The sequence below is a fragment of the Alosa sapidissima genome, chromosome 17 (genome assembly GCF_018492685.1).
Source record: "Alosa sapidissima isolate fAloSap1 chromosome 17, fAloSap1.pri, whole genome shotgun sequence".
NCBI classification, from domain to species: Eukaryota; Metazoa; Chordata; class Actinopteri; order Clupeiformes; family Clupeidae; genus Alosa; species Alosa sapidissima.
Window position 1 is genome coordinate 5566465 of NC_055973.1, and position 13515 is coordinate 5579979.

Here is a 13515-nt window from a genome sequence, read left to right on the forward strand (position 1 = left end):
GGCTACCAAGCAATCCCATCCAATGTTTTATTTTTTTCCACTACAGGGCTCCCCCTACAGCGTATTTGTCATAACTGTCATAAATAGGCTACACTCATGGCTTGCACCCTTCCCCCTGAACACTGTAGGCCTATGGATTTGTTTAGGCTCAACCAGCAAAGGTCTGGAAGAGCCATGACTGACAAGGTAATAGGCTAATATAAGATTTCAAACAATTGTGTAAAGTAATTTGTGATTCTCCTGGTCAGGGGAGAGTGAAGTTCTAAGTAGATGGGACAAGAATGTTGAAATAAGGAACTGAAAGATCTTATTATGCAATTAATTATCACTGCCGCTTTTTTTTTTGTCATCTTCCTGAATTTTTGGTCAACGACACCGAAACACCGGGGCACATGAAGCTTGGTGGGCGTGTAGCCCCACTAGACTTTTACGGAAAAAATGTGTTTGGTCCCGGGGGCCCCTCCCCCCGCCCACCCTGCTTGGCCCCCTGAAACCCCAAAAACACGTACGCATGTAAACACAAACACATCCACACAACCAGACACACAGGCACTCACACAGTCACACACACACACACACACACACACTCGTACATACATACACATTTGTGTATACATAAACATACACAAAAGTTTCAAGAGTAGGCTAAGGGATGGAATAGAAGATGGAGACAAATTGACAAGCGTGATTTATTTTCGCAGAGAGGATGTGAGCGGCGGTCGTATTCATTTTGTACCGCTATGCCTTACATCTAGTCCCTTATAGAGCCGGACAGTAACGGAGTACATTTATTGAGTACAGTACTTGAGTACAATTTTGAGGGATCTGTACTTTACTCGAGTATCATTTTTAGGGAGTACTCATGACTTTACTCAAGTACATTTGAGAGGCAAATATTGTACTCTTTACTCCACTACATTTCTATCCATAACCGTGAGTACCCGTTACTACTTCTAAAAAAAAAAAGGAAAAAAGAAAAATCTCGGAAACCCTCAATTTGTTGTTTCCCTCTCAAATGTGATTGGATTGTGCAGGTGCCACTGATTGGGACAGCCTATCAGCAATCACCTTCAGCTTTCTGCCAAAGTCAACTCCATGGTCAGATTTAGATAAGAGACAAAACCATGGACGAAACAATGGATGAAGACGCAGCAGGTCCATCCTGGGAATATGCCAACCTGTGGCCCCACCTTGCCAGACTATTTAAATTTTCTGAACAAGTTAATGATAGTTTTTAGCCTAGAAATCTAGACGCGCCCCTAGTGGCAGCAATGAGGGCTAGTCTAGCAACTCTCCGTTGGCTTGTGAGCTCCAGAAATCGAAACTCAATCAGGCCAATGAGGGCTTAACATAATGATTGATGGCAGAGTTGCAACGGTTTGGCTTGAATTCCCTGCTACTTGAAAACAAATAAGATGGATGTTGCTGATAGCGAACAGTGTGACACGAGTTAAGCTTTTATTAAGTTGGCAAACGTTTGAACTAGCCAACTAGTTCCGCTGGTGGGAAACGCATGGGACTCATATCGCTGCCTCTGTCCTATTGCGTACGTGCAGAGGGAATTTGAAAGACAACTGATTATCCCTCCCCTCGGACTGAGCACTGCGAACGGTGAGTGCCCAGACCCTATTTATGTGGGTCTGGCTCGTCATGCTAGATAGTTTTCACTTCAAGTGTTTCAATTACAAAATAGTATTTTGTATTTGAAATACTTATTTGAAATAAATGTATTAGAAATAGCCTACTGCCCATCCCTGGCAACATGGTAAAAAGATGAAAATGACTTGATTTTACTTCCAATTCATTTTACATTCACCAAGTATTAACATTAACATTTTTCATAACTCCATGTAGGACGTTTCTGTACATAAATGTAAGCACTGTGGCAGTAGTAGGCTAATGCAATATTTAGAAAATGTAGGCTACTCTTATACTCTTGATACTTAAGTACTTTTAAAAACAAGTACTTCAGTACTTTTACTTAAGTAGACATCTGACTGTTGTACTTTTACTTGTACTTGAGTAAAATTTAGCAAAGGGTATCTGTACTTTTACTCAAGTAATGAAGCTGTATAGCCTGTCCGCCTCTGCAGGCTACAATGAAGCAATCCAAACTAATGTTTAATTTTTTCCGCTACTGGGCTCCCCCTATATTTGTATTTTACAGAACTGTCATACCACTCATGGCTTGCACCCTTCCCCCTGGACACTGTAGGCCTACATGTTGATTTGTTTACAAACGGACAAAGATAATCTAAAGGAGCCATGTCGACTGACAACGTAATAGTCTATTATACGATCTCAAACAATTGCGTGAATTTAATTGTGATTGTTCTGGTCAGGGGAGAGCAAAGTTGCAAGGCTGGTGCAGTACGGGTAGGCTATGGGAATGCACGTCATTCTCCCAAGGGCTACGTTTGTTCACCATCAAAATAACTTCGAAGCAGGCTACGCTAAAAACGTGCACAAGATGTAGCCTAATAACCTGGCAATAGCCAGATGAATTTCGCTCCGCCTAGCTCCACTCTAAGCGGAACGACATTCATCTGGCTAGGGTCAGGTTAGTAGCCTAATGCCTTTACTCAAACTTTTCCAGTTTTATACTCCCAGTGCAGAGGGGGCAGCATCACATAGTAATACTGTTGTCACGGCCACCTAAGGTCCTTTACGTAGAAACAATTGAAGGTGGAAGAAGAAGAGAAAGTCGGTCTATCCATTTGGCCGATCGTGCTGTCGGGGAGTCAGCGGGAGGTGGTCTGGAACGTTATTTGACGGACCGGCGCGCCTTGATAAAAACTACTAGGGACGTGTTTGCCGGTTTACTCTTGTTTATTGTAGTCATAAGAAACCAAAATGGGGATCCGAAAGAAGACTAACAAGAACCCTCCGGTTCTCAGCCATGAATTTGTCATCCAGAACCATGCAGACATTGTTTCCTGTGTTGCTATGGTGTTTCTTCTTGGGCTTATGTTTGAGGTAAGTTTGGACTTTTCGTCAAGCACCATGCTTGGTCGATGCCAAATAGAATTCTTGTAGATGTGTGTAGCCTGCCATTGGAGGGGAGAATGCGTATCCTCCCGTCCACAAACGTCGATACGTTTGAAAAATGAAAGCGCCAGTTTCCTCATACCAGACGGCAGTTTAAAATTAGTCAAATGTGTAATTTGGGTCTGACTTTTCACAATTTCAGTAGAAATCACGAAGTTCAGTCGTCAAACTTATTCTCGTATTTGCTGTCTGTTGAGCTTTACGCTGATTTCCAGGCTTTGTTAGCGTGTTAACTTGTTGGCAATCTACGCCAGTAAAAAAGAAACAGAATAATGGCATTGGCCATGTATAAGTCCGTTATTTGAAATGATTGTTATTTGCAACTAAAGCATAGACTACGTTTTTATATGCAGCGCAAACTGTTTTGATTGTAGCCTAACGTTACCATATTGTGCAACACACTTCGGCATGGTTACTTTTACGCGCAGATCAAGTGTTACGTGGCAATCACTGAGCGATTGAGAGCGCTGTCATCGTTCAGACATCACGTTTACACTACAACCATTACTTCCGAACACGTTTACATTTATTTTGACAACAGAAGAAGCTTGAGTTCAACATTTAACTTAAAAATATGCTCTCCAGCCTTTTTTATTGTAAAGCATTTATTCTCTACATTTGAGTTTGTAGCATCCTCGATTAAAAAAAAAAATCTGCGCGACCGTTGCTTCAGTAATGCATCCTGGGAGTTGATGTTTTTTCATGAAGCTGAGGTGTCACTATTTTTTGGCTACTCAGCTCAGGGATTTTGCCATTGCGGCGGTACTTTATCAGTATTCGACATCTAGTTGTGGTTTTCTAACATTTTGTAGTCTGGATGTTGTGCTTGTTGTTTTATTAACCATCAAGATAAAGCACTCCAAACCTTTACTTTCATTGCAGGTCACATCAAAGGTCGCAGTTTTGTTTATAACTGTACAGTACAACGTAACCATCTCATCCAACGGTAAGATTGTTGCTGATGGCATAGAACTTTGGTCTTTTTAAAGTTTTATTTCGCATGTTGATATCCCTAACCAGATATCTGAAAGTAGTAAGAAGAAAGTGGAAGAAGTTGGTCTCATTTCTACTTTGGCTTTTATTTTATCATAAACAATTCTTTGTAAAGTAAGACTTTTGCTAATTAAATCTCGCCTTCAAATGGCCCCATGCTTTACTATAGAAAAAGACACTCAACACACAGACTCTGCCGCTCACTTGACACTGTGTGCTTAAGTGAAGTAAGTAGCTAGGCCACGTCGTCAGCCCCAGTAGGGGTCAGACAGGGATACTGTAGCTGCCAAAAATCTAAGGTCAAATCACTTTTTTGCCGCTGCATACATTTTCATGTGTAGTCACTTACTCTCGATCTGCAGATGAGGTCACTGGTCAGTAAATAGCCTAGTTACAATTGTCTGATGTTCCTGACATGTTCTCAAAGTGTCACAAGACCGTTTTAATCAACCTGGTATTAAAGTTGTCAAATACAGATCTTTTGACATTTCTATTAACAGCCCTTTGACTGGAGAAGTGCTTTTGCTCCAGATGCCTGGCAGAATGGAAATAATGTATGCCAGGTGTTCATTTGTTTCTGAGATAATGGGATAATGAGTTGATAATGGAAGTCCGTAATCATAAGTCCATCTAGCTTGCTGATTCGTTGCATCTGTTTCAATATTTCCATTGAGTCACATTTTGTGTTTGAGTCACATTGTTATCTGAAACAGTATTGTTTGACAGTGTCATTAGAGTTGTCATTGTTGTATGGTTCTGTAGCACAACCAGTAGAGCAAGGGGCTTAGAGCTGGAGCTAAAGGAGGAAACGTTAACGTTTGTGGTCTTCCATTTGGCAGAGGGACCTGAGGAGACGTCAGTGAATTACTTTCAGCATGGCCTTAAGGATCTGGCCACCGTGTTCTTCTACATGCTGGTGGCCATCATCATGCATGCCATTATCCAGGAGTATGTGCTCGACGTAAGTGTCACTGGAACAGTGTGGTCGGCACACACAGTCTGACATGCACTGACTCCTGCCCTGGCTCCTACACTTGCCCTATATATGTCTCTCAAAGAGCTTTCTCTCCACACACACACACACACTGACAGACATTCACATAGTCTCTGTATCCAATCTTTAGTCTCTAGCTCTCCTTTTCTCTATCTCTCTCTCTCTCACACACACACACACACACACATACATATACATGGATGCCACCTAACCAACTTCTCCTTACTTGCGTTCTTTTGCAGAAGATCAACCGGAAGATGCACTTCTCCAAGACCAAGCACAGCAAATTCAACGAGTCAGGTCAGCTGAGTGCCTTCTACCTGTTCTCGTGCGGATGGGGAGCCAGCATCATCCTCTCAGTAAGTGCTAGGCGGACCGAGAACACAGTCCTGTGTTGTAATCCTTCAGATTATATTGCTTTTCTTTCAGGTGTGTCTAGGGATTTAGCTTGTGCTATGTTATTAGAACGGGCCTCAATGGCCACATATAAAAGGATTTCTAACATTTTAGACTTTTCCTGTCTGAATCCTTAGCATAAACAACTCTGATGTGCGGGTGCAAAGTACGCAGTCCTGCATTAAGGATATTTACATACAGTCAACAACACATTGTCTTGAGTTACTCCCGTTTTGACCTCCTTCCTGACACTATTAACTCTGCCTGTTTGTTGTCCGTGTAGGAGAACCTCCTGTCCAATCCTGTGAGTCTTTGGGAAGGCTACCCCCACGCCCTGATGCCGTAAGTAGACATTGGCTAATGGGAATACACAGCCGCGTTGAGAAGATAAACGTGTGCGTTGGGTCTTAAGGGTGTCTGCTCGATTAATGGGAGCAGTGAGATGGACTTCCTGGGTGGGTGTGTCCGGCTGTCTGATTTAATAGGCGAGAAAGAGCTTTAAGTTGCTCTACTCCCCTTGCCCTGTTGGCATGTGTGTGTTTGTTTGTGCGTGTGTATGTGCATGAGGGGGGCTTCAGTTTATTTAGCTTGTCTAATGACCATTGTAATGCTTCACTCTATGACAAGTCATTAGTCAGGGGTTTATTTGAAAGCTGATATGCTCAGGCGTCCAGCGTGAAACGAGAGTGGATTGTTCAGACACTGTCCTCTGATTGGATTAGCAGACATTAGCCCCCAGCCTGTCTTTTATGATGCACCGTGATCTATGAAAAGTGTTGCCAACTAATGTCATTAGCATTGATGAGTGATCTGTCCGGTGTTGCAGAAATGCTAAATGTCTCGCCTCTTCCACGGCAGGTTCCAGATGAAGTTCTTCTACATCTGTCAACTGGGCTATTGGCTACATGCACTTCCTGAACTCTACTTCCAGAAGATCAAGAAAGTAAGTTTGTTAAGTCAACACAAGTGTCCAGAATAACCTGACTGGGATGTCCTGGCCAACAAGAAGGAGGCCTGGGTGACTTCCTGTAATTGTGTGTTGACCTCCTTGGCTAAACACAGCTCTCTGAGGAGTGCTGGCATTAATGTCCCTAATTTTCTGTTTTATCTATCTATCTATCTATCTATCTATCTATCTATCTATCTATATCCTTCATTCCTAGGAGGATATTCCCCGTCAGCTGGTGTACACTAGTCTGTATCTTGTACACATCGCAGGAGCATACATTTTAAAGTAATCATTATTATTTATTTTTTGGATAATAATACAAATATTTATATTGAAGTGTGTGTGTGTGTGTGTGTATTCTACTGTACTGTATTAATGCAATCATTTATATTACTAATTTACCAAACCGAACTGTATCTCATATCCACATGTAAACTATTTATTCTCGAGCGGAATATACATAGCTCTTAAACTTTTATTATACTCTGGTAGCTTTCTTTTTGAAATTCAGTCGCTCTTCTAAGCTTGGTTGAATTGTGGGCCAGGACTTACTTTGACATGACATTTACATTTTAGACACTTTGATCCAAAGCGATGAACAGTAGTGTGTATATATTATTTTATTACCATGAGTACTATGTCTGGATACTAGGTTAGGACTTCCCATAGCAAATGACCGGTCGATGTATTAGGCTCTTTGATGACTGAGGTTTGTCTTTCAGCCTGAACCGCCTGGGCCTGGTCCTGTTTGTCCTGCACTACTTTGTGGAGTTCCTCTTCCACGTGGCTCGCCTGGTGTATTTCAGCAATGAGGAGAGACAAACAGGGTGAGTTTGGCCTGACCTGCCCAAATGTGCAAGTGAGAGCTGGCCTTTTTTAGCTAGTCCAGTGAAACTAAGGCCCCGTTTACACGAAGGGAAGACTCACATTTCCCTGGCCTATCATTTATACGAAAACCCAGTTTTTTTCACAGAAAACGATTATTTCTAATAACTCCGGTCAAAATGGAGATTTCTGATAACGCCGGTTATGTGTTGTCGTGTCAACGGGGTTTTAGGTTCTCAAACATCACATTATGCGCCAGAAAATGCTTAACGTCATGTGAGCACCTTAGGTTTACAGTTTGTTTGGCTACTGATCATGGATGGTGGTACTCATTTTTACGTTTGTGCAAACGCTTTTGGCCTGTTTGCATTTGCAAATACAGTTCAAACGAGAAATAGGAAGTGATTTGGTGCTTTTGGTATTTTTTTCGGGATTCTGATTGGCTAACGTGGGATTGAGCTTCTCCTCACTGCCACCGACAGGTTTGGCATGCTCTTGACGGCATTTATACACGGGGAAACTTCTGAAAACTGACAGGTGTGCACGATGTTATTTTTGAAAACGGAGAGGGTGAAATGTCCGTTTATGAAAATAGCCGGCCATGTATAAACGTAGCCTAAGCGACCATTTTAACTGGTGTGTTGTTGTTGAAATAATTTCTGGTTTGGGGATGTTCAATTATGCTGTTGTGAAATGATTAAATAGTTTCAATATTTAAGCAGTAGATTTTAGTATCACCCCTAGAGGTAATAGGAGGTAAAAGTAAGAAAAAACATCCAATCTCTCTCACTGTGTGTGTGTGCGTGTGCGCAATTTTTAGGTTCACCGTATGGGCTATCCTCTTTGTCCTCGCTCGCCTGCTGACCTTGTCTCTGTCAGTTCTCACTGTGGGCTTTGGCCTTGCTGGCGCTGAACAGCAAGGCCTGGATCTGGTCACAGGAAACTTCAACGTCCTTTTTGTCCGGTGAGATTTGTTCTTGGATAAACAAATACTCTATAGATTGTTACATGAAATAAAAGTAATCTCTCAGCAATTTCCTTATTGACATGGTAAAACAAGTAGATTAACGCCTGCAAACTGAGGAATCATAATCAAACACCAGCACACTTAAACTGATTACATTTATTAAATCAATACTCATATTGGACCTGTTTGAGCCCACTAGTTGCTAATTATATTGCCCTTTAGTTTTATAACCCCTTTTACCTCTACTCTTTGAGTTCGCCATCTTAAGCCAAGCACTATATTTGACTTAATCTTTAATCTTAACTTTTTCTCCACTGCAGCTTCTGTCCAAACATAAATGCTATTGCAGCCAATTGAGCAGAGTTAAACGCTCAATAAAATTGAGCATGAACACTAGTGGATTAGGGCAAGATGGTGGGCCTTTAACGCATGTGACTGACACGACTGTGTGTGTGTGTGCGTGCGTGTCTTTTTGTGCAGAGTCACGGTGTTGGCAGCCATCTGCAGCACTCAGGCCTTCATGATGTGGAAGTTCATCAACTTCCAGCTGCGCAGGTGGCGGGAGCAGGCCCAGCTGCAGCAGAGCCTGAAGAAGAAACAGGCCCCGTCCAAAAGCAAGTCCAAGAACAAAGGTAGGTCTGGTCACCATCAGATAATGGGCAACCAGAAACAGATGTTGACTAACATTGAGGGCCGCTAAAATTAGCGTTGCCCGTCGTCGTCATAGCAGCAAGTATTGCTTTTGGTTTTAAAATGGAGGGAAATTACACATAAATGCTGACAATTTAAGGTGCAACCTGTATTAGGACTGTTTAACGCTGTAGCCTTCTGGTTAATTATAGATAGAAAGGTTCTATTGGTTGTGAAGTTAACTGTCTATGTTTTCCTCTTGAAATGAGTGGAAATTGATTAAAGAACAACTTTTGAAAATGTCCAGCTGGCAAATGTATTCCTGAAAGAAAGGAATTTTGGTGTTTGGAATCTATTTTGTTTTATTTGCTTCAATTCCACATAGATCTACATAGACAATTCCTGCATAGTCCTTGAGACACACAGCATGCGTTAGGTGTGCAGGATGGCAGCTTCGCAGAACTGCTGCAGCTTGGTTAAGTGTGTGTGTCCACACCAGCACTGCTACAACAAATCTTTCTACTTGAACTGCTGAACCACTCACTCACTTCACACACGTGAAGAATAGACTCCACATCAAAACTCTAGAGGAGTCACTGCAACCGAGCGGCTTTAACTGTGTCTGTTACATGAGTCGCACAAGCAGTGTGCCTGCTCTGACCTGCTAACATTGGCGCCAAAATGAAAATCAACAGGTAACGCAGCCACTAAATACACAAGATGCACCCAGTGTGGTTGTCCAGGGCTGAGAATGTTAACCTTAATCACCATCACCACTGCACAAGTCTAGACAATTTGCAATGGACTGGAAAAGTTGGAAAAATATTTAATATCTGTACAGTTGTAGGCTGACAAACTTTCTGACAACAAAATATATTTAAAAATAGCGTTCAGTAATAATTTCACCATATTTACAGTGAATAAATCCCAACTTTTTGAAGTATGTATGTTTTATAGGTATGGCAACATACTGTATCTACAGTAAACAATGTTCTCTCTTCCCCTGTAGCTAATGGAGTTAATGGATCTGTCAGTGCCAATGGAGCCGATTCACCCAGAGCACGGAAAGAGAAGTCCTCGTAAGCGGCGTGGCCCTCAGTGATGCCATCTTGCCAGTGCCCTGACTGGAGTCAGTCCACTCATTCCTACTCCCGTCAAGCCCCCCCCCCCCCCAGCCCAGGCTATTCCCCTTGACCAATCTCCAAAGGGTCCAATGCATTCTGCTCTCTGTTCTGGTAGCCATTTTACAACCTTTTTCCCAATATCTCACACACGACCCAGCTGTGCCAATAGCAAAAATGAAAAAAGAAAGAAAAAAAAAACTATGAGGGGGGGAAAAAAAGGAGTTTTTAAAAAAAGTGCCTAGACCAACACTTGCAGTTTGTTTTTCCATTATAGTATTTTCAATAATTGCTTTGGATCCAAATACTGTATTTCATGCTTTCCCCAACTTTATTTATCATGTCTTATTTCGCAGCTTCCCTGTCAAGGCTTTAACACTCTTATGGTGTGGATTTGCATTTAAATATTCCTCTCTTGCATTGAATGACTGAAAGCAAAACAATTTGTCTTGTGAGGCAGTGAGACTGAACGTCTGTCTGTGTGCAAGCATCGATTCCCCAACATTCAACCACAACTAAAGCCATGTAAGTGTCTATAGTGGGGGGTGGTGCATCATTATCATAATAATTATGATTAGGAACTATTATTAATTTGGGACACACATTGAGATTGACATCTTGAATTCCATGTAGTTCCATCTCTGTAGGTAAACTGCAGACCAAACATCCAGTGTTTTACCTTACTTAGTGGCCATCATGTGTACTTATTGAAGGCATTCTTGATGTCCTCATGTATGTGTCTATGAGAGAATATAATATTTAACTGTTTTGGCCATTTTAAAGACCTAGGCCAAACATGGCTGGATAGGGGACTGTGTGTGTTTGTATTTCTCAGTTTCAAATGACAAGAAGAATATATTTTGTTGTAAAAACAATATATTGTTTATAAATCTAGTGTGCTTACTGTATTATTTTTGTATTTTGATGATGAATTGATATTTCTAAATGAGTAAGACTATGAATGCATCCCTCGCATACTACTCATATGAGAACAATACCACTGAAGATTGATCATTTCTCAGATATATTGCCAACATATTATGTTATAAACAAAATAATTGTTTATTATATAGCTATATACAATAATACATAGGGTTCTACTTTCTCAGAGCTGTATGAGAGAACGCATACAAGCGTACATGCATGCATTATAGGCTGTCACCATCTCATAGGGATTCCAGTACAGAATACTGTTAGCCTAGTAGCCATACAGTTATTCAGGAAATGTTTGTTAAATCATCACAGAAATCGCCGTCAATTTATTTACCTAACATCATACACAACTTCATGAAATGATTGGTCTGGCTAGAGAACCCAGTTGAACCCAGCTGCCAAATTGGTCCGGGTTCAAGAGTTTAAATCGTGTCCTGACTGTTTTAGCTGACTACAATATTTTTTTTAACCAAGCGATGGCGCCATGGATTAGGCTACTGTAACTAGTGTTATCCATCATGTCACAGTTACAGCCTAGTGCGTTAACATTGCATGTGCCAGGATAGTTCTCATAGGCTACATCTCGATCGCTACATTTGGTTTCATCACAATATTAATGCCCATGGAACGTCACTGGTAAGGGATTTTAATAATTTATTTGCATCTAGCGTTGAAAGTCGCCAATAGTTCTGTTGTTTCATGTCTTTAAATATACCCCCATAACTTCACTTATGGGCAGTATGCTGCTGTAACCCCCCCCTTGTAATACGTGGAAAAAGTAAGCAATCACATCATTCAGGGTGGCCTAAACTCAACATCTGATCGGTGCTTTTGTTACGCATGGATCGCTATAGGCTACAACGTCTTCGATCAATATAGCCTTAGCTAACCGACGTCGCTGTGCCGGGAGATGTGGTCAGCATTACAGGTCCTTTTCGAATTATACAATCTCGAGTGCCTGGAAGTCGGAAATGGGTGCCTATCTGTCTCTGAGCAAATAATCGGCTATTGGTTATGCATACAGTAGCCTAAATCACTGCTCCGAAATTAAGGTGAGTGCGCATTTTTCTTCCGTAAATCTGTTCAAGAGCATGGTTAGATTTCATGGATTCTCTCAGTTACACAAACACTTGTTATTGTTAATGTACGTTATTTCTTCGATTATCACAAAATGTCAACAAACGTGTTAATGTTGGAAAATTCGAAGGATATAGCTATCCACTTCAAAACATGGTGGTCACCGCCTGATCTGACGAATGTAACTACGCGCATAGACACGACCAGGACTTCGATGACAACTATAAAACGAAGCAATCTGTTCTTCGGGTTGTTATGTTGAATAGAGTAGCCAATACACGAAGGCAGAATGCAATTCCTTCACATATGGACTCAGTCGTATGGGCTCTGCTGAGCACTGATACGAAAACAGAGTGACCTACTTAGTGAGAGCTGTAACATTGTTGGTTCAGTGATAGGTGATCCGTCTTCGTCTTGCATGGAAGTCTTTTTTTCAAGCTGTGTGGAATTAGTTGAAGCCTAACGTAGCATCAAACTTTCCTTTGTCAACGAATAGAGTTTGTATTTAAAACATTTTACTAAGCATATTTAAACATAACCTGGCTAAGCTCTTACACCACGTATTTTGTCCCACCTAATTTGCTTACAGTTGCTGCGAAATCATCCTGGTGGTGTAGGCCTCTTAAGATTTACTTTTCATATTGTTATATAATTTAAGACACATCTACAGGCTCTTACATCCGAAACTTGCATAAACTTCCTTGTCCCAGTCCCAAAACTAATTCATACCCAGTTGCCTGGGCGTAATTGATTTGCCTCAAGCTAAAATGTGTGTCTCATGGTTACATAGTTCATATAGGCCGACTCTTATTTATCTCTTCTTGGGATAACCATGGTGAGTTTTTAAGATTATCCGACCAGCATTCAGGTTTTGTCCTGCTCTAGCATTAGGGGAAAAAGATTAATGCTTTATTTTGTCTTATACCCAAGGTCTTCTCTGAAATTGTTTTTCCAATAAGGCCTAGCCTACTACCATGTTGTAGGCCTACAATCTGCAACACGCAGCCTACGTTACAAGGTGGTAGCCTGGGGTTCAAGGGTCTCTTGGCGCACTGATATTATGAGTAGGCCCTGGATACGATCTCGCATCTTTATCGACTAAAATGTATGTCCTTAAGATTCCTCTTTTTCCTCCTCGTCACTGTCACTTACACACACTCACAAACAACTTTCATGGATTAGGCTTAAAATGTTGTCTCGTGTGTCATTATGTGTTCTAAAAATCAAAATACAGACTATTACCCTATTCCAGTATTAATACTTATCCACAGATGCACGTCATGCCCTGGTGATGCTTGCTGTATCATCAATTTACCGGCTTGCTGGCTGCAAGGTTGCTATGTAGCCTAGACTATAGTACATGAGTAGATATGCTGGTGCCCGTGGTGGTGAGTGGGGGAGGATTGCTGGCGAGATAAACAAGCAGCCAGCCATCGCATAAGGCAGCAGGAACATGGCGGCGGCACAGTTAGCTATAATGCTGTTTCACCAATCCGAAGGTCAGAGCCGGACATAACGTACAGGATTTAAAAGGAACCAAACTACTGTAAGTTCAAGACAGTAAGTCCCGTTACTAGTTTAT

General features: G+C 41.5%; 2 protein-coding genes across 5 annotated transcripts in view; both read left to right on the top strand.

Moving 5' to 3' along the window:
* Positions 1-2668: 2668 nt before the first annotated feature.
* Positions 2669-10817, top strand: tram1 (translocation associated membrane protein 1). The gene is made up of 11 exons (XM_042068310.1): positions 2669-2976; positions 3931-3994; positions 4881-5002; positions 5278-5394; positions 5715-5773; positions 6290-6374; positions 6595-6665; positions 7103-7207; positions 8026-8169; positions 8653-8804; positions 9812-10817. Exons 1-11 carry the CDS (start codon positions 2854-2856, stop codon positions 9883-9885), a joined length of 1116 nt encoding a protein of 371 aa, XP_041924244.1. The 5' UTR covers positions 2669-2853; the 3' UTR covers positions 9886-10817.
* Positions 10818-11421: 604 nt separating this feature from the next.
* LOC121688080 (nuclear receptor coactivator 2-like) overlaps positions 11422-13515 on the top strand; it is a 48493-nt gene continuing 46399 nt past the window's right edge. The window contains exon 1 of one of the 4 annotated variants that reach the window (XM_042067438.1): positions 11422-11492. The gene's annotated coding sequence lies outside the window, so the exon portion shown is untranslated. Of the gene's footprint in view, positions 11493-11662; positions 11909-13303; positions 13494-13515 lie in introns of those variants that run through there. The other 3 variants (XM_042067437.1, XM_042067436.1, XM_042067435.1) reach the window with 3 other exon arrangements.

Bases quoted from the DNA above. Each gene is read 5' to 3' on its own strand.
- tram1 (XM_042068310.1), top strand. From the start codon at position 2,854: ATGGGGATCCGAAAGAAGACTAACAAGAACCCTCCGGTTCTCAGCCAT. The intron at 5,003-5,277 runs GTAAGTGTCACT...GTTCTTTTGCAG, and splicing joins TCCAGGAGTATGTGCTCGAC to AAGATCAACCGGAAGATGCA. The intron at 8,805-9,811 runs GTAGGTCTGGTC...CTTCCCCTGTAG, and splicing joins AAGCAAGTCCAAGAACAAAG to CTAATGGAGTTAATGGATCT.